The 26844-nt window shown below is 40.8% G+C and overlaps 4 protein-coding genes and 1 non-coding gene across 8 annotated transcripts in view; 1 reads left to right on the top strand and 4 right to left on the bottom strand.

Annotated features, from left to right (window-relative positions):
• Window positions 1–5911, bottom strand: part of utrn (utrophin) — a 139241-nt gene extending 133330 nt beyond the window's left edge. Inside the window, exons 1-2 of the mRNA XM_054761019.1 lie at window positions 5516–5911; window positions 3021–3128 (exon numbers count right to left, since the gene is read on the bottom strand). Coding sequence (XP_054616994.1) covers window positions 3021–3093 — 73 coding nt within the window. The 5' untranslated portion in view covers window positions 3094–3128; window positions 5516–5911. The remainder of the gene's footprint in view (window positions 1–3020; window positions 3129–5515) is intronic.
• Window positions 5912–7219: 1308 nt separating this feature from the next.
• trnal-uaa (transfer RNA leucine (anticodon UAA)) lies at window positions 7220–7302 on the bottom strand. The gene has a single exon. It is a non-coding gene; the product is annotated as a tRNA-Leu (tRNA).
• A 908-nt stretch (window positions 7303–8210) lies between these two features.
• On the bottom strand, window positions 8211–13450 carry LOC129172676 (syntaxin-11-like). The gene is made up of 2 exons (XM_054762643.1): window positions 13396–13450; window positions 8211–11953 (listed from the first exon to the last, which is right to left on the bottom strand). The coding sequence occupies exon 2, from the start codon at window positions 11946–11948 to the stop codon at window positions 11070–11072; it is 879 nt and encodes a 292-aa protein (XP_054618618.1). The 5' UTR covers window positions 11949–11953; window positions 13396–13450; the 3' UTR covers window positions 8211–11069.
• A 310-nt stretch (window positions 13451–13760) lies between these two features.
• stx11b.1 (syntaxin 11b, tandem duplicate 1) lies at window positions 13761–17490 on the bottom strand. Its single transcript, XM_054762642.1, has 2 exons — window positions 17314–17490; window positions 13761–15143 (listed from the first exon to the last, which is right to left on the bottom strand). Exon 2 carries the CDS (start codon window positions 15134–15136, stop codon window positions 14240–14242), a length of 897 nt encoding a protein of 298 aa, XP_054618617.1. The 5' UTR covers window positions 15137–15143; window positions 17314–17490; the 3' UTR covers window positions 13761–14239.
• Window positions 17491–18386: 896 nt separating this feature from the next.
• mthfd1l (methylenetetrahydrofolate dehydrogenase (NADP+ dependent) 1 like) overlaps window positions 18387–26844 on the top strand; it is a 29903-nt gene continuing 21445 nt past the window's right edge. Inside the window, exons 1-16 of one of the 4 annotated variants that reach the window (XM_054762300.1) lie at window positions 18387–18777; window positions 20255–20339; window positions 20482–20532; window positions 20610–20663; window positions 21803–21927; window positions 22071–22171; window positions 22248–22384; window positions 23659–23770; window positions 23997–24058; window positions 24138–24235; window positions 24320–24493; window positions 24565–24701; window positions 25725–25771; window positions 25907–26014; window positions 26095–26169; window positions 26417–26519. In XM_054762300.1, the coding sequence (XP_054618275.1) occupies window positions 18542–18777; window positions 20255–20339; window positions 20482–20532; window positions 20610–20663; window positions 21803–21927; window positions 22071–22171; window positions 22248–22384; window positions 23659–23770; window positions 23997–24058; window positions 24138–24235; window positions 24320–24493; window positions 24565–24701; window positions 25725–25771; window positions 25907–26014; window positions 26095–26169; window positions 26417–26519 (1705 nt within the window). In that variant the 5' untranslated portion in view covers window positions 18387–18541. The other 3 variants (XM_054762298.1, XM_054762299.1, XM_054762301.1) reach the window with 3 other exon arrangements.

Raw genomic sequence — 26844 nt, 5'->3', positions numbered from 1 at the left:
TTCATTGGGAAAATTCTGCGTGGATGTATTTCAACCGACTTCTTGCACTTCTTTGTACAGCAGACTAGCTTAGCCTGAACCAACAGTGTATCTGTGGGTGGATTTACTCCATTTTACTCCAATTGCTTGAGGACGCGATTAATGGATTAATTTGGTATTTTAGTAATCTTTTTTTATTTATGTAATCATGTAGCTATGCTGTGACATGTTTTGATACAGGTGAAAAACTGTATTATTAGTATGAACTTCCGTCTTTGCTCTTTTTTTCCCCATTTTTACTTTTTTTTCCACCCAAAATATTTCAACTTTTTTCTTAAATAATCTTCCTTACTTATCGTATTGTTATGACTTTTTCCCCCATATATTCAGAAGTTATTCCAATAATATTCTAACTTTTTTCCTCAACATAATTTTCCAAAAATGTACCTTTTTTGGTTTATTTTGCATCATATTATGACTTAAAAAAAAAAAAAAAAAATACTTTTTCTTGAATATTCCCTCTTTATGCGACTAAAATATTTTTTCCTCATAATTCTTGTAAAATTACAACTTATTTTGACTTTATTCTTGCAAAATTATGGCAGATTTTTCTATTTTTGCTGTTGTTTTTTTTTTTACTTTTCTTGTGAATGTGGCATGTGCCAGTTATCTATTGTATTGTATTGTATTTGTACTACTCCAAAACATGCATCAAATTAAATTCAGGCTTGTGTCAAATAGTACAAAAATCGTTTCACAAAATTACAGGCAATTAAACAAACAAACAAAAAAAAGTTACTTTTAAATTATTGCCTATTTGCCCGGGGCCCTTGGAATTGTGAAACGGCTGCCCTGTCCGATACCGCTCATCATAAATACATTTAAAAACGTACACTTAATCCATGTGATCGTTATCGGCCGATCTCACTCATGGTATCGTAATCGGCAGCATAAAACCCTGATGGGAATCCCTAGTATGTACGCATGTACTGTATGTGTTGTTTCTAAATACAAAGTGGGAGTTCAAGAGCATCCCAAAAAGGAGTGTGTTTGACATCAGAGCTTTGCAACCCGTCAAGCGCTGTCAACAAACCTAAATTCTAATGCAGTCCTTCCCCCAACCCAGCATTTAGCTCTCAACACCTGCTGCATTGTGGGATTGAATAACAGGTTGCTGGAAATATACTGTATGCTACTCAGCAGCCGTTTCTCTGCATAAAGTATGTATGGGCTGCAGCTTACATACAAAAAAATCCAAACAAGAGAATGAATGGGCTCGTCCAAAGATCAGGATGACCATAGATGACATTCTGTCAATCAGTAATGATGCTGTGTTTGCGTGTGCGTGTGTGTGTGTGTGTGTGCGTGAACGCATGCTGTGGCTACATTAAGGCAGCATTAACAAAAGTGTTAATGTTTTCTTAAAGGGCTCGTCTCAGCTGCAAAAACATCCGTCCACCTGCCCACCACACACGAACAGCCATGTTTCCACCCCACGTCTTTCTCACCATCTACGTTGAACTTAAAGAATGTTTAAAGCAGTTTAAAGCTGTGACTAAGCAATCCCAACGCACACAGACACACACACACACACACACACACGCTGTTCACCAACTTTTCCTGTACATTGGCTGATGTGTTTTTGGGTCAGTAACTAAGAATACATGCCAGATTTTCACCCTTGCTTTGCCATTAAAGAAAACATTACTTTGGGAAGGGTTGCTAGGAAACCTGAATCTTTGAGAGGGCAGCCATTGTGGTCTGGACACAAACGTAAATTACAAAGTGCGTCGGGACTGAGGAATTCCTGGCGTGGACTCAACTTGCTTTCTGATGCAGAGAGTGCGATAGAATAGGAAAAACTAGTTCAGAGCCGAGTGGGAAAGAATTCAAGTAGTGGCTTTTCTGTTGTGGAATAGTCCAATCATGTATGAGAGTCCCGTGGCCTTACAATACTTACTTTTCCTTTCATGATTAATCAATATGAGTGATAGTTTACAGACCAAACCTATCAATCTGTAAGACATTTTGCTGTGTCTTGTTGCCTGAAGAGTATTATAATAAGGAGGTCAATTAAGCAATGTTTACATGTAACTCATTCAATACCAAAGACGTATTTAGAAGTTTTAATAAATACGAACGCCCGATCCCAACAACGTATTTATACCTCTTTTTGCACCGGAGGCTAAAAAAAGGTGATGGCACAACTCCCCACTAATGCATTTGCCTTCAGAGAAATTTTAAGCCATAAAAACGTCCACTAGGTGGCAGAGGTGCATTTGATAAGCGCTCAGCAGAGATCGTGTGGGCAAAGAAATACACATGACAGCAAGGAGGAAGGGGGAGAGCGTGGAGGAGTGTAGCGTGCAGAAGATTACGCATTGTAGGGAAATTTTAACTAATGCACCTGCACACACATGCACGCACGCACATGGTGTTATATTTGTAAATAAATTGTTGATGTAAAAAAATGTTGTTTATGTTGGTATAGTTGTTTCGATATTTGAGCTGACACAAAAGCAAAATATATTGATGTCAAAGTCAAAGTTATGCTTGAAAGCTATGCTTTTCACAAAAAGCTGGTGTTCTCCCTTTTCTTTCTTCTTGACATTTTCCTGAAACTTACATATGTTCTACTGCTGATTACTGAAGAACAGAAAATGGTAGAAACAAACTTTTTTTTTCCTGATGAAAGACAAGAGTCTAATGTCACACGGGGAGTTTAATCAGAGCAACTGAACGATGACGGACATATGTTTTTAGATTTTAATTATGAAGATGGTGAGCTTATTTTTACACATTGAAGACAGATGATGGCTCTGGAACAAATTAATTCAATTTCTATTATTCCCTGTGGGGAAAAAAAGAGATGCTACATCTCAACAAATGCGCTTTACTTCCCAACAGGAAGTGATCCCATGGGTGCACTGGTGTTTTATGTCATCTCTTTCGCTCTCCATATAGTCATGGTTTCACGTTTTTCCCCAACAAGACCAATCTCAGACCAAAGTCTTCAGTTAAAACCAAAAGCAGCAACATACCTGATCTCGACTTGATGATGTCACTGAACTCCTCATTGGGTCCGCCCTCGGCCATGTCGCCAAGTGACGCCATGGTACCGATCAATCTGTGGTTTGATTGTCCGTTACCTGCAAGTATGAATCAATATTTAACTTTGAAAAAAACACACAGAGTCAAATCATCTCATTTACAACTAGCGACTCAAAAGAAAGGCCCCCTTCAGACAAAGACACCAAATACCTTGAATGAAGAACACATGAGCATTAAAAGGATGACTTCCTGTCCTGTCATCGTGGTTGATAACAAAACGCTCATGAAGACACAGCCTTAGGCTGACACTCTTGGAATGCATACACGAGGGTAACAATTGTGAGTTGTTATTGCAACATCAAGGTGTCCATTGTTTGAATGGCTGGCAACTAAAAGTCCCATATTACACCACTTTTCAACTATTTTAAACATAGAAGAGGTCACAACCGGTCGTACAGGCAAGAAATCCACACAGGACAGGCGTGTGACATGCTGATTTTCCTAGACTGTCTGCAGACCGGCCGCAGAGGTTCTTTGTCATATCAAACACATCATTGCGTGTGTCTGTGGCTTTAATGCTAATGAGCTGTGTTTGTCCATGCCATGTCCATGATTTTTCTCACATTTGGCGCTCATAAACAAACTCAAGAGACACATATTACTGTTAGAACATCATTACAATGCCTATTTGGCATAACTGGGGAACTTTAATAGCTATTCTTGGGGTATATCCATCCATACAGCTTTATCCCCTTCTCCGAGGTTGGGTCACGGGAGCAGGAGCCTAAGCTGAGAACCCCAGACTTCCCTCTCCCCGGCGTTCCCGGGACAATTCTCTCCACCTGTCCTGGGTCTTCCCAGAGGCCTCCTACCGGTTGTACGTGCCCAGGGAGGCGTCCGGGAGGCATCCTCACCAGAAGTCCGAACCGCCTCATCTGGCCCCTCTCAATGTGGAGGAGCAGTGGATCTACTCCGAGTTTCTCCCGGATGACGGTGCTTCTCAAACTACACTAGAAGTAGTGACCAAAATGACAAGATTGCAGGTACAACCGGACGAAATGAGTTTCTACCGTGGGGTGGCTGGGCTCTGCCTTAGAGACAGAGTGAGAAGCACCGTTGTGTGCGTAATGGGTTTAATTGACACATGTGCTGCCTTGACTTTTGGGACTTTTTATGGATATGTTGTTATAATGTTACATGCCTAAACATAGGCTGGTTGACCATGAAAGGAGCCACTTTCTGGATGAGGCAAGAACCCAAAATAGCACCAAAGGCAGGCATGATAATGTAAACACATATGTAGCAAACAGTGAGGGGGCTCCAGGGATGTTATGGAGTGTTTTGGTGTCCTGTGATGGCAGTGGTCCTCCCCAAAGCCTGCACAGACCAGGTGAGCCTTCATCCAGCATCTGTCTAATATGAAATAATAGTACCTGTCTTTTGCTGGAGGGGGCCTCAGCACCTTTACTTTCAGACATGGGTTTTCAAAGTGTGGGCACAGTCGGGGTGGGAGGATCGATTCAAACACTGATAGTTTTGATACTGAGGGTAGTACGGGTATCGTATCCAAACGAGCATGCCGGGATCAATATTTTCAGTCCTATATTTATTTTCACAAATATCTGTTTTTTTGCTGTGTTGTTCATAATGTTACATTGTTGATGTTGTTGCAGCAGATCACTGCATATTCACAATTCATCATTCACAGCTCTGCAAATTTGCTCATTTTTTTTCGTTTGTTTTTCTCCGTAAATAGGTCTTTTTTTCTGCAGAAAACACATCTCATTCCCCATAAGTCTGTAATAATTTATAAATAAGTGACAATATGGGTAAAATGTACAGCATAGATGTACCGCTTTTAGAGGGCCCACAGTTTTTATTTTAGTTTTATCTTTATGCATCACTGGTTAGGTTTTTAGGGTGAGATTTCCTACTTTGTTCAGAGGTCCGTGAACACACACACACGATCGGTATCAGTGTCAATTTAGGGAATACTGGCCATGTATTTACTTGATATCGAAATGACAGTGAAATTTGCAGTATCAACCAACCCTAGTCAGCCTGCCCAAAAAACAGATTTTCTGGAGCATATTTTGCTGGCTTTTCCACTTTCCGTTTACTCTCTCACTGTTAGAACTAATCAAATAAATTCATTTTGCTGTTGGCAGAATGGAAGTTAGCTTAGCAGGTTTGGAAAAAGATGTTTTTCTTCATTTCCCTCAAGCTGCTGTGCCTCCCCGGAAGTCCTCTGGGTTTGAAAATCACTGCTTCGAGTGTACTTTCCATTTAATTTGTCACAATTCCAGTTCCTCTTCGTATGAGACTCTTTGGTTTGACTAAAAATGACAACACAAGGGAACGGAGACAACAAATACTGTATAGTTGCAGTATTTTTTTTAAATAAGAAGAATGCATGCCCTCTACAGTGAATGTGAAGTTTTAAATTGATGCATTTCATTACTTAGCCAACAAAAAGGACACTCACCTCTGCTGTCACCAGCGAGTCAGGAGACGTGCTCCGCCTGCCTCAAAACAAATCCAAACCGTCCAAGTAAGTCCAAAAACTGAGAAATGGAGTACTGGAAGGTGTAAAAGTAAACCTTACTGTGGAGGATTTAAGCCATTTAGACACATAAAACTCTTCTCGCCACGCTCAAAGTAAGGCATGAGAAACTCCCAAAGCACATCCAAAGCAAGTATGCCTTCAAATCCCAAATTTGCACGCCTTTTTTTGTCGAAATCCAGCGGTGGGACGTGTTGAAAAGAAACAAGAAGCTGTCCTGTTTGAAATTGAAAAGTTTTTTTTGTGCATGTGGAGAAAGCAGCGACTCCTAACTTTGTTCCTGTTAGTGTTTTCCCCCTTTGGCGACAATTGATTGTCAAGAAAGGGAAAGAAAGCGGAAGTGCTGTGATGTGTTTTTCAAAATTAAAGAGAAACGGGCTCGTGGACGGCGAAAATTATGTTTTGCCTGGCGGAGAGCCATCCCTTAGCTGTGATAACGTATGTATACAATGCGTCTTATTATTTACGCACCATTTCCTGTTTAGAACGGTATTAGTGTCATGCTTCAGCTTTGTTTTGAAACAGACAATTTGACCAGACAGGAAGCAGAATGATTAACGCTACTTTACGTGACAATTTATCTGCCAGTTTTTCCCTCTGGGCTGCAGAAGTTTCCCCGACGCCACGATGGAAACATGGCGCAGCGGGTGTTACGTCACGTAAACCTGCGATTCCCTCAAGAAATACATTTTTAAATGATAATAACAATGACAATGCAACTTGTTTGCCAGCGTAAATGCAATCCTGAAATATTGTGACTGCCTTAAATAGGCCTAATGGCACCACAACATTCAAACTTTATGAGAATAACATTTATGTTGCAACAGGTGTGCAACACATTTAAACAATATACCAAGCAAATATACCTTCCAAAATCAACAGTGCCACTAGGGAGTGAATCAGAAAGACACTGAATTACACAGTAGATCCCGCCCAGATAGTGTCTGCAGCACAAATGTTGATCATCCATTGTCAGGCCTCCACCTTCTCAACTGTCAAGGTTCCTTTGTGGACGCGTCCCTAAAACAGCTCAGTTTTCACATACTAGACATATATTTGACCCGGAACACCTATCATGTAACATATGTTTGTTTGAACAGTCTGCAGCTAATCAATCACACGAACGCATACTGTATATGTGTAGTCAAAGCTATTTGAGAGACAAGAGCGGACGTCAATGCAAGTTAAAAAGGTTTAATACACTTTGCACATGTTCTTTCCTTGTGGAAAATGCACAAGAATGCATCTTAAATGCTGTAAAATTAAAGATGGGAGCCACACAGGGAAAAATAACTCCAACAAGGGCTTCGAGGCCCCCCTTGTGTTCACATGGTGTAATTACGCCAAAATAACGTGATTTTATGTGAAAATAAGTTATTAAATGTATCCAGGTACTGTGTTTTAAAGGCATAAATCCAGTATATGTAATTAATAGTTTGAGGTTATTTTGGTAAAATGATGATGATGTTTGACGCCACAAATGCACTATAAGGACAACTGCACGTTTGAAGCATCAAGAGCGAAGAAAGGATCATGTTTTTCTACTTCGTGTCCAATGTTGACAAAACCGACAACATAATGAGTACTCGAACTTAACATACAGAAATGTACTGTCAAAACAATTATTACCAGGAGTGGGGTTCGAACCCACGCGGACATATGTCCATTGGATCTTAAGTCCAACGCCTTAACCACTCGGCCATCCTGGTACATTGCAATACTAGACGTCTGTTGTGAAAATTAACATATAGCCAGACATACTCAGGTAATATTACTAATCATTTTGTTATTCTTTATCTTTGGTCGGCTAAACGCGAATCACGTTTAAGACATGTAAAAATGGCGCCCTATGATTAGCGGCTAGCAGCTAACTTATCGCGTAGAAGAACGACGACGACTTGAAAATGTCACGCTTCTTCGTCGGCAAAATGTGAACCGACAAGATGAGAGACGTTGGGGTAGATGTCTTTAACTATGTCAATTTCATCAAAGTCCTACTACTGTACTTGGTTCGGATACTGGATGTCTTCGCCTGAGACTACGCTATATAATTTAGCATGTTGGAAGCGCAGTTTGCTAGCTAGTAGGGCCTGTCGTCCTTCCGATGACACTTCTGAGAGGTTTCTAGAACTTACTAGAGAGTTACAGTTTAGCGTTAATCGCCGTTTTACTCCACACTAACACGAGGGAGACGCTCACATTTCAATGTCACTTTTTGTTAAGTGTTTTATACTAAAAACTTTTACAGTACATATTGTAGTATCAAGATTATTCTGCCTTCAGTTAATTCTTGTGTGTGTAACAACAACGCAAGGCTATGCCATATGGTGAAACGTTTCTGTCACCAAATAGTAATCATGAGTAAAGTAATTAATTATGAAGCTGTTCCGTGAAACAGAAGTGATGTTGCTGTTTTTATGAATGTACTGCAAAATGCTGGTCAAAGATCCTCTCTTAAGACAGGAGCACTTTTATAGTTTCTAGGAATCTCCTGCAAACACATTGGTCAAAGATCCTCTATATATCAGGAATTACTGCAAAACGCTAGTGAACGATTTATATGCAGTGTGCTTTGCAGAGATCTAGTGCCAACTGAATAATAACTCATAAATAATCATTTAAATCTTAATAATAATTGTATCCAACAGTTTTGTACTGTTTTAATGAAAGGAACCAGACTTTTCACTTTATAAAACAGAAGTTATTTCCTACGAAAAACAGGAGTGTTGAGGAATTAAAATGGCCTCTCAGTATAAGGTGGCACTTTTAACATATTATTCCCAATATAAACAACAGACACAACATTGGAAATGTATCATTAAATACATTAAATGCTTTTATTTACAACGGTAATTTGCAAAGTTTGGTGTTCCTTCTAACGTTCTCTTAAACTCCTAAAGGATAAGCGTTGTCTAGCATTGTTTGTTTCATTTTGTAACTGGTGAGGAGTTTTTAAGAAATGAAAGTGAGAAAACGTGTAACACTAGGAAGGAATTCTTATGTCATCTTCTCATGAATAGGTGCTTAAAAACGGCAGCGTGATCCCGTCATATGGAGTTTCTTTGAGTAGCGTTTTTGCAGTAGGTCTTTGAAAACAGCAGAGCACTCTTGTCATGTCCCGTCATCCCTCGTAAGTGAATTTCAGCAAAGTAGGATTTAATATGAAATGAATGGAACATTTTCGTAGTTAGCGCATAGAAAACCTGTTTATGACTTTATAAATACAATATTTACCATTATTATAGCACTGTAGACATGACATAACACCCCTATAGTCGCCTTTAACTCCTATTCTTTGTTAACACCACATTGCTCAACTGTAATGCACAGGATATAGGACTCCTGCAAGGATACAAGGGACGGCCATGACTTTAACCATTAGCAAGCTACCTAGTTAGCCTCCTATTTATTTACTGTATTCTAAACTTAAGAAATTGTTTAAAATGGAGTGGGGAAGAAGGACAAAAAAGCCAAAAACTTACCACTTCCAGATTCCTATTATAAAGATCACCTTTGACTTGTGTTTTCGTGACAGACTCCTAAAAAAAGCAGGTCGCCTTTGTCATATACTGTAGAAGATCTTTGACTAGTGTTGTTGCACTAGGTACGGTCCTTAAAAACAGAAGTGGGATCCTGTCATGTAGAGGATATTTGAACATCATTTTGCACATAGATTCCTAAAAACAGCACAGCGTTCCTATTACTTTGACAGTTTTTGACTTATGTTTTTGCAACAGACTACTAAAAAAAAGCAAGTGACTCCTAAAAGAAGCAGAGGGCTCCTGTCATATATTGAACAACAGTGGTCCCCAACCTTTTTGGACCCACGGACCATTTATGTTCCCACAAACCTTAGAAGGGGGCGGGGCTAGGGTAATCCGATACAGCAATCTAATGCTATTTATTCATTTTCTGTTGTGTTAAACAAAGACAGGAACAACATCAAATGAAAAGCACAAACTGAATACAGACCCACCATCCACCAGTATGTGCCTGGAGTTTGTTTGTCTAGAGACAAGATTATAACGTCGTTGTTTGATGTGTGTGGTTACAGGCAGTGTGCTGAATTAACTTGAGGTTGTGCACCAAACAAATATGCACATAGGTGCTCAATAACGTCATCAAACCTTACCTTTCTGCATCCCCATACAGTATCAGCACTTGGGACCAAATATGAGGTGAAAGCAAAACGGGAAATATACTGTACTGTACGTATCTGTGCAGTGTGGGAGAATGTTAGCACACGCACACAGCTATGGTGCGTTCAAGGACCATCGACCAAACTGGGACAGGTTGCCATTTACCGAAACACAATGAAACAAATCAACATAAACGTGCAAAACTGTTGTATTTCTACTGTAACTATTTTTTAAATAAAATAATGGCTCATATTTCCAAAATTGATACGCATTTACATAACATTTGATGTAGTTATTTACACATTTATTTTTTAAGTGTTTTTTTTTTTTTTATCATTGCGCCTGAAATGTTCCCACAGACTGGTACCCGTACTGCGGGGCCGAACCGGTCCAGTGTTTGGCGACCCCTGCTGTTGAAGATCTTTGACTGCCATTTTTGTAATAGGTCCTTAAAACAGCAGAATGATGCTGTCATGTACGGGAACTTTGACTCGTGTTTTTGCAGTAGGTACTTAAAAACAGCAGTGGGATCAATGTCTTATAGAGTATATTTGACATATTTGTGGCAGATTCCTATTATAAAGATGACCTTTGACTTGTGTTTTCATGACAGACTCCTAAAAAAAGCAGAGCGCTTCTGTCATATACTGTAGAACACGGGTGACCAACGTTTTTTCTTGTGAGAGCTACTTTTAGAAAATGAAAATGGCCACGAGCTACTCATTTTTGTAGAAATGATTTTCATACCTTATTTCAACCCAAACAAATCAAATATGCTTGTTTTACCAAAACATTCACAAAATGCTGGTATCCACAACTCACATTTTATGTTTCAGAATACAGTACTTTTCTTTCTAGTGTTCTCACATTATTAACTGAAAACCTGAATGAAAAGCAGACCTGCGGGCGCCTCATGTGGTCGTGGGGGGCTACCTGGTGCCCGCGGGCACTGTGATGGTGACCCCTGCTGTAGAAGATCTTTGACTAGAGTTTTTGAAGTCGGTCCCTAAAAACAGCATAGTGCTCCTGTCATATGGAGGATCTTTGACTCACATTAACAAAGTGCTTTGTGTATTCATTACTTTAATTTAGGCCTATACGGTGTTACTCCTTTGGTGAGGTCAATGTGTGACAGTATGGCAGAAACAGTATAGAAAATAAGAATCAAGTAATAGCAGGATGGAGTCTGCCCCGCGATCTTTAACTTTCTGAAAATGTGCCCCCCAGAATAATGTAGTTGAATCGCCCAACCATGGGACAACCCCTGATTAGTATAAAGGTTGAGAGGTGTGTCACAACAATGTCTATAGCAGTCTCTGAATCTTCCAAAAGGGACTTTATTGTCTCCAACAGGGAAAACATGGGCAAAGCTGTTGAAAAGGATTTTTTCTCTTGTATTGCAGGGCCTTCTTGAGATGGACGTTGACTTTTTCAGTATAATTCTGAGTCTTACACACGTTGGCCTCAATATTGTTGAGCATGGAGCACTGCTCTTCCATTTGCATTGCAATTTCCAGGAACAGTTCATGGACTTCCTTGAGTCTGGCCTCCAGGGCCACCAGCTCATTGTGTCGGTCTTTGATTTCGCTCAGCGCCCAGCGGGATGAGTGACTCTCCTGCGTCTGCAGGCTCTGGGAAAACTCGCTCCAGCCTTCACATCCTTTGTCGACAATGACATCCAGTTGCTCATCAGAGATTGTAGTCCCTAATATGGAGGCCTGACGCTGGATTCGGTCCCTACAAATGGTCCTCTGCATTTCCTCCGCCTGGTGGTAGCTCCCCATGGCGGCTTGGAAGGCGCAGCTGAGCGAGTCGCACTGCATGGCTGCGATGCGGCTAGCAGCTGAGTTTGGCCCCTCTTTTTTCTGAAGCTTCTTGCTCTCCTCACTCAGCGCCAGGAGGCGAGCATGCAAGTTCTGCCCATGCTTCTGTATCCCCCGGGCGATGCTGTCTGAGTCTTTTTTGAGTGCAGAGAAGTGGCGGACCGTGGTGCGAAAGCGTTCATTGTTTTTATTCAGGCGCTCCACCTCCAGGAGGAGCAAGGAAATCTCCTTGCGTATGGACTGGGCTTCCTTTAAGATGCTTTCAATTTCTACGGAGTTCTCAAACACGATTGCTTCTTGATCGATTGTGAGCTTGCTCTCGTCGTATTCAAGGTCATGGTCGTCCGCCTGCTCCTCGCTCACGTTACGCAGCCTCTCCAGCATGTCCCGCATTGTGCCTGTGGAACACGGCAAATGTTATTGTTCTCACTTCTATTGCGTAACTTCTGATGCTTTTCTACAGCACAGTAGCAGGTTGACTTGGAATTCACATTGGAACGAGGCACTCGAGCAAACAACTATGATGTAGGACTTGTAGGCATGTGGCTGTTAGTAAGGACACTGATTTTATCCAAGAGGAGACTGAGGGCAGTAGGAGTGAAGACTGAAGTATAATGCGGCAGTGTGGAGACATGGTAAGCTACACTCTGTTTATTTGTGACATTTCTAGCCGCGTATCCTCAACTGTTACAATCGATGTTTTGGCAAGGGAAATGCGTCAGTAGCGAGTAGAATAGCGTGAAGATGATACTGTCAAGTAGAAAAGGGGCAAACTATTTATTTTCAGCATCACATCCTAGTTTATGCAGTAATAACCATCAAAATGTAGAAAACTAATAAGACTGCAAAAAAACTTCCGTAAACCTAAACATACAACAACAATAAACCAGCTCCCCAGTGGCGGCAGCACTCATGCAGTCCCAGACCACAACGCTTCTGCCAGTACTGCAGCCATTATCTTTTTGTTGCCAGCTATTTAGACAGTGTGTTGAGTCATGCTCAGTCATGATGAGTGGATAGGAAACAAGCACCAAAGTAGGGTGACCAGCTGTCGTTTTTTCCCTGGGCATCCTGTCCTGGCCGTCCTGTTTTAGAGAGTGATGAAAATTACCTTGTTTTTACTGAGCCATTATTTAGTTACATTCTTAAAACGAATTTGTTAACATGGCTAATATTTTGTTATTTCATATTTTTGTTATTTATTTTTCCAATAAGACTTGAAAAGAGAACCGTTATTTTTTTTATACAGGCTAATTTTTAGAATCCAAAAGAGTAGGGGCGTCACGAGACAGTTCACAAGACGGACGAGACAATACACGAGATTGGGTCTACAAGATGATGCGAGATTTTTAACATTACTTTTAAGAAAAGTACAATTAAAAAAAATATAACAATACATCTACTAATTGAATTTCTACTACTTTACCTTGCGTTGCTTCTCACGACGCTACACTCTTCTGCACTCTGTGTGTATGCTACCGGCCCCGCCTCCACCCACGGAGACAGAGACGGTATGACAAAAGGCCTCACTTTCACTCTCTCCATGCGGGAAACGAAGAAAACGGACACGCATGCACATGGCAATACAGTATATCGGGGCCACCATATCATATACAGTACACTGTCATAAAAATGTTTGCTAAAAGGTGAGGGGTGTCCTCACTTTGTGAGATCCTGTATGTCATGTAAAAAACATTTCCTCATACCAAAAAAATAACCCCATTGAGCTCATCCTTATGCACTTTCCCAAAAATATCACTGAATGTATCTTTTTAAACAAGCAGAATGAATCAGAATCAGCCACACGTTAAAGCAAAATAGATAGTCTTATTTAACTTACCTTTCTCTGATTATTTCTCTCCAAGCGACTTGAGTGAGCATGTTTTCATTTGTGCTGAGGAAAGAAGGTTGCCATCTGGTGTATATGCTGATAGACTAGGCCCGCCCACTGCTGCACGTAATACTTCCTGGAAGATTTAGCTTTTTTTTCCGCTTTAGCATAGTTTTAAACATGTGAGGCAGTCAAAGACTGGGTTAACCGGTTCACCAAACCTGTCAACGTCACGTTGACAGGAATTCTTTGAAAACATTCTGGCTATTCTGACAGTGAATTGTTGCTGTATGTCGAATGATGAGCTGTGACATTTAAAATATTCATTACACGGTTTTGTCTAAGGGGTTTAAATCACTTGAGCATGTCTTTTCAGTATTTTAATACACAGATCCAATCCTAAGACAGTGCACCACAAAAGACAGACACATAAATTAATAGCAATGACACATAAGATGATCCTTTCTTTACATGCCGCAGAGGAATTAATAGTGAATTCAGGTTGAAAAGAGCAGCAATAATTTTATCATTCAGAAAAAGACAAACACCTTTCCAGTCTGATGGACATTAAAAACCATTTCCTTCCGGATTGTGCTATCCGCAATGATACAATGTCTTTACAGTGCATTTAAATAAAAGGATCAATCACTTCAATAGAGTAAGAAACTTTACTTTAGCGAGCAGAGCAAGTTTCGATTGGATTTTTAAAAACGATTTGTTGTGTTTTTCAGAATTTTCCTAGTTTCCTGGTTTGACGTACTTGTTCAAAATCACAGCGACAAATATTTAATGGATTGAACTTCCTGGGGAAACAAAAATAGCTCTGCACGCTCCTCCTGTCGCTCCACGCTGGTTAATCGAAGCACGGGAAGCAGCTACAAAACATCTTCCTAAAGGGATTGTTCCTGTCGTGGCGCTTGGCCTTGCCCAGTTTGAAAAGAGAGTCCTGTATGTACTCGTCCGTTTTCTGCACGTTGGTCTGGATGGAGTCCAGCATGGGGCCCTGCTCCTCCACCAGCAAGGCGACGTCCAGGAAGATCTCGTGGACCCCCTTGATGCGGTTCTCCAGGTCCAACAGCTCCTGGTGACGCGTTTCGATTTGAGACAGCGCCGAGCGGGCTGTCTTGCCCTCCGCCATGATGTTGTCGGTGAAGATGTTCCACTGACCTTTCTCGATCATCTCCTCCACCTCATCGCCCGTCACATCGCGGCCCACGATCGACATCTGCCTCTGGATCTGGGCTTTGCAGTCATCACGGTAGCTCATCTCCGCCGCGTTGTAGTCAAACATAGCGTCGCGGAAGCCATTACTCAGGCAGGCGTACTGCGTTCTAGCGATGCGCGCGATTGCGGAATTGGAGCCATGTTCTTCTTCTAGCTTGTAGGCCGTGCTGTCCATGTCCCGCAGGTACGACAGCACACGCTCAGCCCGAGTCTTTATATCACCACCGATGGCGTTGGCGTCCCTTTTGATGGTGCTCATGGTACTGACACCCTGGTGGATGCGAGAGTTCTGCTCCCTGAGCCTTTTCACCTCCAGGCGGATGAGCTGAACGTCTTTGTGGATGTCCTGTGCCTGGGCAAACACCTTGGCCATAGCGGGGCTGTTGTCAAACACCACCGCTTCGTGGGGAAGCTCTTCCTCCAAGTCCACATTGCTGAGAGTGTCTGAGCTGACAGACTCTGCGCTCTCCTTTTGCTCCACATGACTGCTGGACAACTCCTGCATGTAGCTCAGTCTGTCCCTCATGGTTGAGCTGGGAAAACAAGACATTATGACATTTAGTCTTTGCTTGTCTAACGCAATGGTTAGACATGATCTCCTTTGTGGTTGAACCGTGCATGCACTTCAACCAAAGGCGGAGCGCACGGGAAAGAGCAGAAACAACAGCGCATTAAACGCACCGGTCGGGTGAGGGTCTGTTGGGCACGGTACGGACACCAACATAATGCAAGAGGAGACTGAGGGCAGAAAGGCAGTGAGGCACTGCAGCAAAGTTGAGACTGTGGAGTATAATAGGGCTGAAGCGCATTAGCATGATTGTTTCAATGAGTAATCAGCAGTGGATTACATCAAGCTAATGGAAGGCACGCTTGGTTGTGCCAGTGGAAAAGTGTGTAGACTAGATATTGTTTTGTGGAAAACAGGCCTTAGCCATAGGAAGGCTAGTACAGGGGTGTTCAAACGTTTTCAACCAAGGGCCACATAGTGAAAAATGAAAGGATGCAAGGGCCACTGATATTTTGTAACATGTAGATATGCTAAGAACGCATATACTGTATATATTTCAAGAAAAAACTGCATCTCCGTTTTGTGTTCTAGCTGAAAAAGCATATAGTATGAATTTCACTCTTTTTTCCACAATTTTTGCTGCCGTTTTCTTCCAAATATTTCAACTTTATTCCTAAATAATTTAGTAAATTTACTTTAAGTAATTTTATGACTTTCTTCCAATAATATTTTGGCTTTATTTCCATAATATTCTAACTTTTTCTGTAACCTAATTGTCCAAAATTACAAATTTATTTTGATTGATATTTCAACAAAATGACATTATTTTTCTTCATAATATTACAAGCTTATTCTTGTAAAACTATGACTGGGTATTATGACTTCTTTTCTCATTTGAACACGACATTTCTCATAATATTTTAATTTTATTCTTGTAAAATTGTGGCTGTTCTTTCCATTTCCGCTGGATTTTTATTTGTATTTTTTTTTTACATTTTCCAAATGTAATAATTCTAATTTCCAATGTTCATCTTGGAAATGTTGTTCTCGTAATGATGGCATTATTATGTTTTATTATTATTATTATAACATATTTTCATTTCATTCTCATAACATTATAACTTTTTCCCCAACATAATTTGCTAAAAATATGAACTATATTTGTTGTTTTGTTTGTTTCTCATAATATTATGACTTAAAAAAAACTAATGACTTTTTTCTGTAATACTTCCACTTTGCTCCACTAAAATGATGTTATTCTTGTAAAACTATGACTTTTTTTTTCATTTTTCTCTTAACGCTTTGACTATATTCTTGTAAAATTACTGCTGGTTTTTCCATTTTTCTGCTGTTTCTGTTTTTTGAAATGTTCTTCTTAAATTCTATTTTTAGAATATGCTGCGAGTCAATTTAAAAAAAATAAAAAAAATCAGCCGCGGGCCGCAAATGTCCCCCTTGCCATGCTTTGGACACCCCTGGCTTGAGTCAGAGGATACATGTTAAAATAGAGGAATAAAATACTTAAAATCTGTTGTCTCCACAAGAAATCTTGCTATTTTTTTAAGGTTTTCTTCCCTCCTTCAGCTTGAACAATCCTGGCACCGGCCTAACAGGTTCTAAAGAGAATACTTTTAAGGTGTTGCTCCTCACCAAACAAGTTCCTTCCTCTTGTGACTGACGTCTTTGTCCAAGCCGTCGTTGAGACTTCTAATCAGACACTAGCATCACGTTCAGAAGATACTATATACATTTTAATGTAGAACTATTTTGTATGTGAAAACGGACTCCATTCTTAGAAAAAGACTGACTGATGCTGCATATTGAGACTTAAAAGTTAGTGTGCTGCAAATACTGAAATTAAATTACTTGTAGAATTGAATGTTAGCTTGTGATTTTCAAGATAAAACAAACAGGTTTCACTCACTTTCATATACAGTACAAGCAGTAGTTTTATCTCTAGAAGTGTAAGTTTCTTATTATTCTGTCCACCACTGCACTGTTATATTGCTTATTTCTTTGGCTTGTACATGGTCTTTTCAACTAAAAGAAAGTGAATAAATAACGTAAAAGCATATTGGTGTTGTCATCACTTTAAGTTGATGCAAGTTCCTAGTGAGAAGCTACAAAAGATCACACATCTGAAATGTAATTAAATGAAATGAATTTTTATATAATAATAAAGTCATATGTCTTACCTGTTTTGCTGTGTATCACACTTTGGTGTTAATTGTGTCTGTGTTGTCTCAGCACCATTCTACAATGAAGAGCCACCTGGAGGGGGCCGGTGAAGAGCAACAATGCTCCCCCTGCATTCACGCGTGTCGCAGCCTATCTGTGACTGTGGACAGGTATGGGCGCAAATCGACGTTTGAGTCAGGAATGAAGCCCAGTCGGTTTGTGAGGCAGCAATGTCACAAAAGGTGCGCTCAGCTGGAGCACCGAAATGAATAAATTGCGGGGTGTTTCAGGGTGAAATCCTTATTGCTCTCACATGCACTGACTTATCCCCCCCACCCTTTGTTGCTTAAATAGTCTGTTTTGATAACGAATGTGCTGCAACTAAATGATAAGTAACTTTTGTAACCACACCCAACAGAACCCACGTGCACTCATTAAAAAGTAGGTGGCTTTTTTTTTTGCTTTGGTTTATTTTTGCAGCTATTTCTCTGTGACCAGAAACGATGCCTGTACAAAAATAATTTATATTAATTGACAGAAAATTGTTTTGTAAATAACTATCGAGCAGTGCTGCGCGTTCATGTGTTGTTTTGTCTGGTAAATAGTTCGAGGCGATACCAATAAGTAGAACCAAAATAAACATTTTCTTGTAGTTCATTTAATATAAACGGAAAAAAATAATTAAGTGGGATCTATTATCGTTGGCCTAATTTGACCTCCTCCTTCGCCAAAGTAGAAGCAAACGTCTTCCTCTCACCAAGTTGCTGTGTTCATGGACACTCGTATATATGAAATATGTAGTAGTTAATGTCAACTCTCAACGTAAATACATGTTTAATTGATAAATATACACATAATCAATAGAAACGGCATATATGCTCACGACGTTGATGATATATTTTACACACAGGGTTAGCATCAGAAATGCTGTATTGGTGTGAAATACTACACGTAGTAAGTCACGCTTCGCTTCATTGCGCTGCTTTGTGATTCATCGAAAAAAAAGAAACAAAAGATTTATTTTCTTATTTTCTTTCTTTGTGCTATGTCCATCATTTGCTTGTCGTCACCACTAAAAAATTCCACATTTCATACGCTCCGTGAAGGCGTCATGTCTCCATCAGGACCCTGCGTTTTTTCTCCAGTGGCTAATTTGGCTTCCTCGCTAGCCGACACAACAGAAGACAACAAACCGGGCAGAAGCAACAAGTTATAAACGGTCGATTTAAAAGAAAGACAGCAAACATGAAGTTATCCGTCATCCGCAGTGCTTTTACTAACGTTGCTGTTCGGATGCCTCACGCTCGACACGGAAACAGGGTCAGCGGGTTAACGCGGAGATGCACCCCGACCGGTGCTGCTTATAGTCGGCTTGTCGTCCGAGCGGTGAGCGCTTCGACTAACAGCGGCACCAACGCGAAATTGGTCGACAACTTCGGGAAGCAGTCACAGAAACCCACCGACTTCGACCAGTCTCTGAGGTAAGGAGAAGATAAGCGATGTCAGTTTTTTGTGATGAACGTCTAATCATGTTTTATTATCTCGGTGGTACACGCTTCCGGTTTATGTGCCGCTTGGCTAAGCGCCATTGCCACAAGTTCGTTGGCTCTGATTAAAGGCTTTGCCCTCGCCGGGTAGCTGATGTAACTTTACCGCCTGGTTTCTACATGGTTGTTTCTCACCAAGAGGACGTCGTTGGAGAATGGGCTTCATTCATTCATGAGACTTCCGAGTTTGTCATGTAAATAAACCATAACAGTGTCTCATGTATAGCTAGGTCCATAAAAGTATATTTTTCCAGACTACAGTTGGAAAAAGTATTTAAGTTATTTAGATATTTTCTGTAAAGCAGACGTACCTTTTTAAAAACGGTTTGCACTTTTTAATGTTTTATACTTACTGTATCCCCAAATGTGTTTGTGACTAGCTAAATGGCTAATGCTAGTAAAACATGTTTACATCTCTTTAGAAGTAAGAGCTTACAATTTTATCTGTCTTATTGTAAATGGTTCTAAGTGGAAATGGAAAGTTAATGGACACCATTTGTGCCCAAACTTCATATTATTCTCATTTGTACCCTAAAAGTGTTAGTTTTCATTTTGACTTGTTCGTCATCTTTATACTACCCACATCAAGGGTCACCAACGTGGTGCCCGTGGGCACCAGGTAGCCCCCCAGGACCACATGAGGTGCCCGCAAGCCTGCTTTTCATTCAGGTTTTCAGTTAATAATGAAAGAACAGTAGAAAGAAATGCATTCTGAAATACAAAATGTGAGTTGTGGACACCAGCATTTTGTTAATGTTCTGGTAAAACAAGCATATTCGCTTTGTGTGGGTTTAAAATAAGGTCTGAAAATAAATGTTAGAAAAATGAGTAGCTCTTGGCCATTTACATTTTTTAAAAGTAGCTCTCACAAGGAAAAACGTTGGTGACCCCTGACCCACATTATCTAGGGCAGGGCTACCCAACTGGCGGCCCATGGGCCAAAAATCCAGCGTGTAATTGACATTAGACCGGACCCTCGACTTCAGTTCAAAACTTTTGAGCAATGAACGTTTTTGCAGTAGATTGATTTCTACAGACACCAGAGCGCCCTTGTCATATCAGGGATCTTCCACTATTGTTTTTGCTGTAGGTCCTTCAAAACAGCAGAACGCTCCTGTCATATAGAGCAGTGGTTCTCAACTGGTGGGTCACAGGTCTTCGAGGGGTTGAGGGGAACCAGTTGGGAACCACTGTTACAGGGGTTTCCCCGGTATTTGGGCATCGCTTGTGATGTGCTGTGATGTATGAACCAGTCCAGAGTATGTTTGGCAAAATTGGCCGACTTGTTCAGGATGACATGCCGATGGGATTTCCATAGGTTTTCAGTTGTACCCAACATTCTAGCCTATTCAAGACATATTTGGTAGCTGGAACTTGAAAAAACATGTCATATCTTGTTTTGCTGTCGCAGGGATGTGATTCAGAGCACCAAAGAGGCAATGGTGGCCCTACAGAGAAGTAATCCAGGAGTCCAGCCTTTGCTTGCCATCATACAGGTACAGCGTGGCATTTACAGTGTACTTTATGCACTAGAACACAGGATTAGATCAAATGTCTCAAGATTTAGGGTTCAGATTAAATATCCATTCACGCTTTTTTGTTACTATCGTCACTTACTGTGCTAATTCTGTTTCAAAGGCAGGTGAAGACGACAGCCTGTTGGAGATCAATAAAAAAATAGCAGCAAAGGTAATTCTGTTTCTTGATGTGAAAAGATGTTGTGCAAAGTGTCGAGATGATAATCTCTTGCCCATATCACTTGACAGGTTGGCTTAAACGTCACTCAGATTTGTCTAGCAAATGACTGCAGTGAAGATGAAGTAAGTTAAAAAAAAAAAAAAAAAAAAAAAAAAAGACATGCAGAGGCCTCCTGCCTCGCCTCATTTTCCAGCGAGTTTGTACACTATTAGTATTCCCTGGGTTGTTTGTTTGCACACCATGTGATTAGTGACATCTGAAGTGCAAAATTCAATTAGAAGTTTACTCTGATGTGAGTCACGAGCCACTCACATGAGACCAATATTTACTTTTTATTGGATCTAGGCCTGTGTCATAGTCACATAGTTGTCTTTAAGACTGTCAAATTTATAGGAGCTTTAAGAGGATTAAAAATGATTATGCAGTGAAATCTTTTCCCATCGGAAATACAGTGGTACCTCGATTTTTGTTATGAATTTGTTCCAAAAGGTCCGGCGAAAATGGAAACGTACAAAAACCAAAACAATTTTTCCCATAGCAAACAATGTAAATCCAATTAATCCATTCCAGACGCCCAAAAATATAAACAAAAAATACATTTTTATAAAGAATAATTTTAGTTTTACATGCAGAAAACAATGCAAAATAATTATAAATGATGAATGAAATGGATAAATAAACATTTAACATACTTTGAACTTTTATTGAAGACTCCTCGGCGATTAGTTTAGTCTTGAAGTCAATTGTGTTTCTCACCTTCTTTTTCAAATTGCGGGCACTCAAACTCTCTTTGGCCCCGTGGCGGGTTATGAAGTTTTCAAGGTGTACCACAGTATGAAAAAGTCACGGTTTCAAAACCACTAAAATTGTGCGTCATACCAGCGAGACACAACACGGACACCATCATCCTGTTTTGTCACGGCTTACTTCTTGAATTCAATTCATTAGTGTTTTTAACCTTCTTTATCAAAAGGCTGTGCACTTGAAACTTTCTTGGTTCCATTTTGGGTTAATGAGGTGAGAAACACTAATGAATTCAAGAAAATTCTCATGGCGAAACGGGAAGGTGGTGTCTGTGTGGTGTTTCGCTGCCACATGGGTTCTTTGGCAACTGTCACATCCAGAATCACGTCTTCAGTGAAGGTGAGAGTAACCTTAAATGTTCACTGATCCTTTTCAGTCATCATCTATTTTGTTATCTTATTTTTTATGTTATTATTGTGTCTCGTATTTGCTTTTGTGACCTTGTCCACATGAACAGATTGTCGAGGAGGTGTTGAAGCTTAACGAGGACCCCAAGGTGCACGGAGTCTACCTCCACCTTCCCCCAACGAATCTCACCAGTCGATTACTCGACACTCTTAAGCCCGAGAAGGACATAGACGGGTAAAAAGCTGCACTCACTGGGCCGTTTGAAGAGTGCATTCCTACTATGTCCACTAAATGAATCTGATCAAATGAGTCTGATCTGACGGTCCTTTTCTAAGACAAATTCAGTCAGTTGTGCTTGTCTCTTTCCTCCGTGATAGGATAACATATTTGAATATGGGTCGTTTGATGCAAGGGGACCTGAGCAAAGGCTTTACACTGCCTATAGGCAGCGCTGTTGTGGATCTGTTGCAGAAACATGGTGAGTTCTTCCTGCATGCGTTATTCATTTGCTTGTCATGTGCTCAAATGTGATGATTTCAATCATTTCCTTACAGACGCTTCCGTAGTGGGAAGAACAGTATTACTGATCGGAGCCGAAGGGCCCCTTGGGGTGGCCCTGCAGTGCCTGATAGAAAGAAGCGGCATGATAGCTTTTAAAAGTCATCCACATGTCAAGAATCTACAGAGACAGGTGCGTTGGTATCTTTTCGGACTGGTTTAGCTTTTCGCCGGGGTTCTGTTCTTTTTGCGAGTAATTAAGATGTCCATAAAAATGTCTATTTTGGACACAATGCTCGCTCCTACCCCTCCAAAAACTCCTGCTAGCTTGACGTTCTCTTCCGATTTCATATCAACATTTGCAACAGCACTAACTGTTGGAATTGTTAGATTAGATTTAGCTGTAGAACCCTCTTTAATTGCGATTGGTCACCAGCAACAGAAGCTAACAAGCATGTTTAACCCTTAATCTGTCTCACAATTATTAAACACTTTTTAAAGTCCTATAAAATGTATACTTGCTCACCACTAATGAACAATAATGTTAATCGCTAAAAACAGATGAATCAGAGTCACAGGCTAGCGTGACAGCAGCGCTTACATTTTGTGTGGGGCCCCCTCCACCTCACCCTGGGGCGTCCCAGCTAGCTGTTGTAGAGGGCATTTCTCCAAGCCGCATCTCCATCATCCACACTGCTCGCCTGTTGATTCCAACGACGACTTACGATCATACATTAACTGGTGATCACCTTGCTGCAAGTTTTGAGGGCGGATTTTTATATCCTAAGTTTCACTTTTGTGTCTCACAGCAACAACCGTGCGTTCAAGGACCGCCGAACAAAGTGCAAAATCAGAAACGATAATCAATGACATAAACATGCAAAACTGGGGGATTTTTAACAGTGGTACATGAATGCTGTACATTTAACTGTATTATCACGTGTTAAAAATTGACCACCGACTTACGGTGAATGAGGTGGGTTTTTTTGCGGATAAACTGCCTTGTCGTATTTATGTCTAATGTTTTATTTTATATATTATTTATATATTTTATATCTTATGGAATGGAATGTCTTATTTTCTCTGATTATATCGACTATATTGGGTAATACAAATGTAAAGGTAACTATATGGGTGTTATTTCATGTTTAGAAGGTTCTAATAATGTTAAAAGCCGTATTTAGAAGATCAGGTAAAGAAGTTTTCTATGCCATAACTACGAAAATATTCCATTTATTAATATTGAATCATACTTTTTGAAAATTCACTTATTGCGCTCAGGTCTGGAACCATTTACTGCGATAAACGAAGGACTACTGTAATAAAGTATTTTTTTTTTACCAAAAATCTGCAAATTTACGGGGCTGTGAATGCTGACTCGCCGTATGTGCAGGGATCCACTGTATTTGGGTCAATAAAGAACGCTCGTCCCTTTTTAATCATTATACCCATGTTATGAATTTGTAGGTAATGGAAGCTGATGCTGTGGTGCTAGCAGGTGCAGGAGGTATAGACGTCCCACTCACTTGGATCAGGCCAGGGGCCTCTGTCATCCGATTGGAGCCCACCCTTGACACAGGTACTTGTAGTAAGGCAAATTGTGGTTGTCAATGACCGTGTCACATCACTGCACAGATTGACTTACACCGCTTCTTACACACTTCCCAATCCTCCAGTTTACTGGCTTTTATTATGTTACTTAATGATACACTGCTGGTGAGGTTTTCTCTTAGTTCTAATGTATAAGTGAACAGCACCAACAGTCACAAAAACAAACATTTTCACATCATTTTCAATATTGTTAGATGCGTCGGGGATGTCCTCAAAGTCCGGGCTGGCGTATCTCACAGCAGCGTACAGAATACAGGTGTGTCATTTTTGTTTTGTTATATTTATCAGCACTGTTTTTTCTTGTTTTCACCGTTTATCTGCTCTTTGTCTACAAGAATGTGGTGCACAGCAGCAGTCGGAGGCTCCAGGAGCAACAGTACCGACAATGGCGACTGCGAAGCCTCAAACTACAGCCCCTGACACCTGTACCAAGGTACATGGCAAGAACAATCACTTCAGTTGAGTGTCATGAAGACCATGGCTATTGCATCAATTTTTGTGTACTGCTGTTCCCCAGTGACATAGAGATTTCCAGAGCTCAGACACCCAAGCCAGTGGAGCAGCTTGCAGAAGAGATTGGCCTGCTTCCGGAAGAACTCGAAGCATATGGCAGGAGCAAAGCAAAAGTCCGCCTGTCCCTCTTAGACCGCCTTCAAGCACAGCCTGATGGGAAATATGTACTGGTGGCTGGGTGAGTTAAGCTCATCTTTCTACCACCTTGAAATAATGAATGTTAAGGTCAAATCTATGTTCGTTTTCTAGTATAACTCCCACCCCACTTGGCGAAGGGAAGAGCACGGTGACCATCGGCTTAGTCCAGGCTCTGTCTGCTCACCTGAAGCTCAACTCTTTCGCCTGCCTCCGGCAGCCCTCCCAGGGACCTACCTTTGGGGTTAAAGGTCAGTTGTTTATGACTTATTTGTATGATGTTGGCATATCTAATTGGATCCATTGCAACAGGCGTGTCCAAACCTGATCCACGGAGGGCCACATAGTGAAAAATGAAAGGATGCAAGGGCCACTTTTTTGTAAGCTCAGAGGTTATATAGATTTCAAGAAAAAACTGCATCTCAGCCTTGTGATATGTGAAAAAGCCTATTATTAATATCAACTTCAGTCTTTGCTCTTTTCCCCCTCCCCATTTTTGCTGTTTTTTTTTCTAAATATTTCATCTTTCTTCTTAAATAGTCTTTGTAAGTTTCCTTTTGCTTTATTCCCTTAATATTTTGACTTTATTATATATTAATTTTTTTATTTATTTACTTTTCCCCAACCTAATTTTCCAAAAATTACAATTTTGTTATTTGTTGTTTTGTTTGTTTCTCATAATGATACGACTATTTCAACTTTATTCTACCAAACTGATATTATTTTCCTCATAATATTATGACATTATTCTCATAAAATTATGACTTTTTCTCGTTAGATATTTTTACAATGTGCTGCGCCAGCCGCAAATGGCCCCAGGGCCGCACTTTGGACACCCCTGCATTACAAGATAATCAACATGTTTATTCTAGCGATTGTAGTTTGCAGCGTACTAAGACCTTTAGAGCAGGGCTATTCAACTGGCGACTAATGGACCAAATCCGACTCAGGAGTTTAGTTGAACATTTTTGCAGCAGACTCCAAAAAGGCACCATCCACATGACTACACACACACACACACACACACACACACACACACACACACACACACACACACACACGGACAAAGCCATCAGCAGACAGTTGCCAGTTGGGAATGTTATCACAAGTTTTGTGTCTCTTGTCAGCGTGAAGCTAACATTTCAAAGCCTAATGTCTTCTTAGCGTCAGGGTGGGGGGAAGTTCATTCAGGGTCCAGCGCTCAGCACTGCTCCTTTGTGTGTGTCCCTGTCCCGTTGTCTGCCTCTGACTGTGCTACACTTTGTTGTGTCTAGGGGGAGCTGCAGGAGGGGGATATGCCCAGGTCATCCCAATGGAGGAGGTAAGACATGCGCGCACATAAAAACATTGTTTTGAACTAAAATGACGAAAAGACTTGACGGGGAGGGGTTGTGAGGCAAGGTTGTCTTCAAAGCCCTGTACCAAATGCAAGTCCTCTGTGTCTTAACCCCCTCAGTTCAACCTTCATCTGACTGGTGACATCCACGCCATCACTGCGGCCAACAACCTGGTGGCGGCAGCCATTGATGCCAGGATGCTCCACGAGGCCACCCAATCAGACAAGGTAGATTCTTTCACTTTGTGTGTCAGAGTGGCAAAATGAAAGGGTTATTGAACTGCTTTATGTTGCCTGTCCCATCCAAGGCTCTGTTCAGCAGGCTGGTCCCTTTAGTCAATGGAGTCAGAAGATTTTCACCCATCCAGATCGCCAGGCTGCGTGTAAGTTACAACACCCGTCTTTCCACTAGAGGGCATCAGGTAGCCTCGCTTAAAAATCGCCTGTCGTGTCCTAACAGTAGTTTATGCATAGTGAGGCTTCTGACAGAGTAAATGACCACAGTGTATAGACAATTTTATGTCTGTATCTTATGTATAGTAGTAATAATGGTATATTCACAAAAATACCTTCTGCAGCAATTTCACAGCTTTTTCTTTTCTTTTCTTTTCTTCCACCTGCTGTTTACAGCGTCTTGGCATCAATAAAACCGACCCCACCTCCATCACGCCCCAGGAAGTCAGCTCTTTTGTCCGTCTTGACCTTGATCCCACCAAAATCACCTGGCAGAGAGGTAATAAAAAAATGAAATCAAAACACCTCAAAATATACATTGTTCCTTTTTTAAAGTATTTTTTTTTCCGCATTACTGCTAATGACTACGTTAGTGTGACATTTTCAACATTATTGTGCTTGAAAAGCTGCAGGTCCGCCATAATAAAGTAGCACATCCTTAATGTGAGACAGAATAACAATTATGGGAATAACCACCTCACTGGGAGCTGTGTTGGTTTTATGTTGACAGTGAAAGATATGTGTTCTTCCAGAAGGCATTCTTTAAAACAAGCCCAAGAGACTAAAAGCAGACTTCCTGATGTTGTGTGTGTGTGGTTGCATGT

The sequence above is a fragment of the Dunckerocampus dactyliophorus genome, chromosome 19 (genome assembly GCF_027744805.1).
Source record: "Dunckerocampus dactyliophorus isolate RoL2022-P2 chromosome 19, RoL_Ddac_1.1, whole genome shotgun sequence".
NCBI lineage: Eukaryota > Metazoa > Chordata > Actinopteri > Syngnathiformes > Syngnathidae > Dunckerocampus > Dunckerocampus dactyliophorus.
Note: the sequence above shows the minus strand (reverse complement) of the source record. Positions and strands in the feature narration are given on the sequence as shown.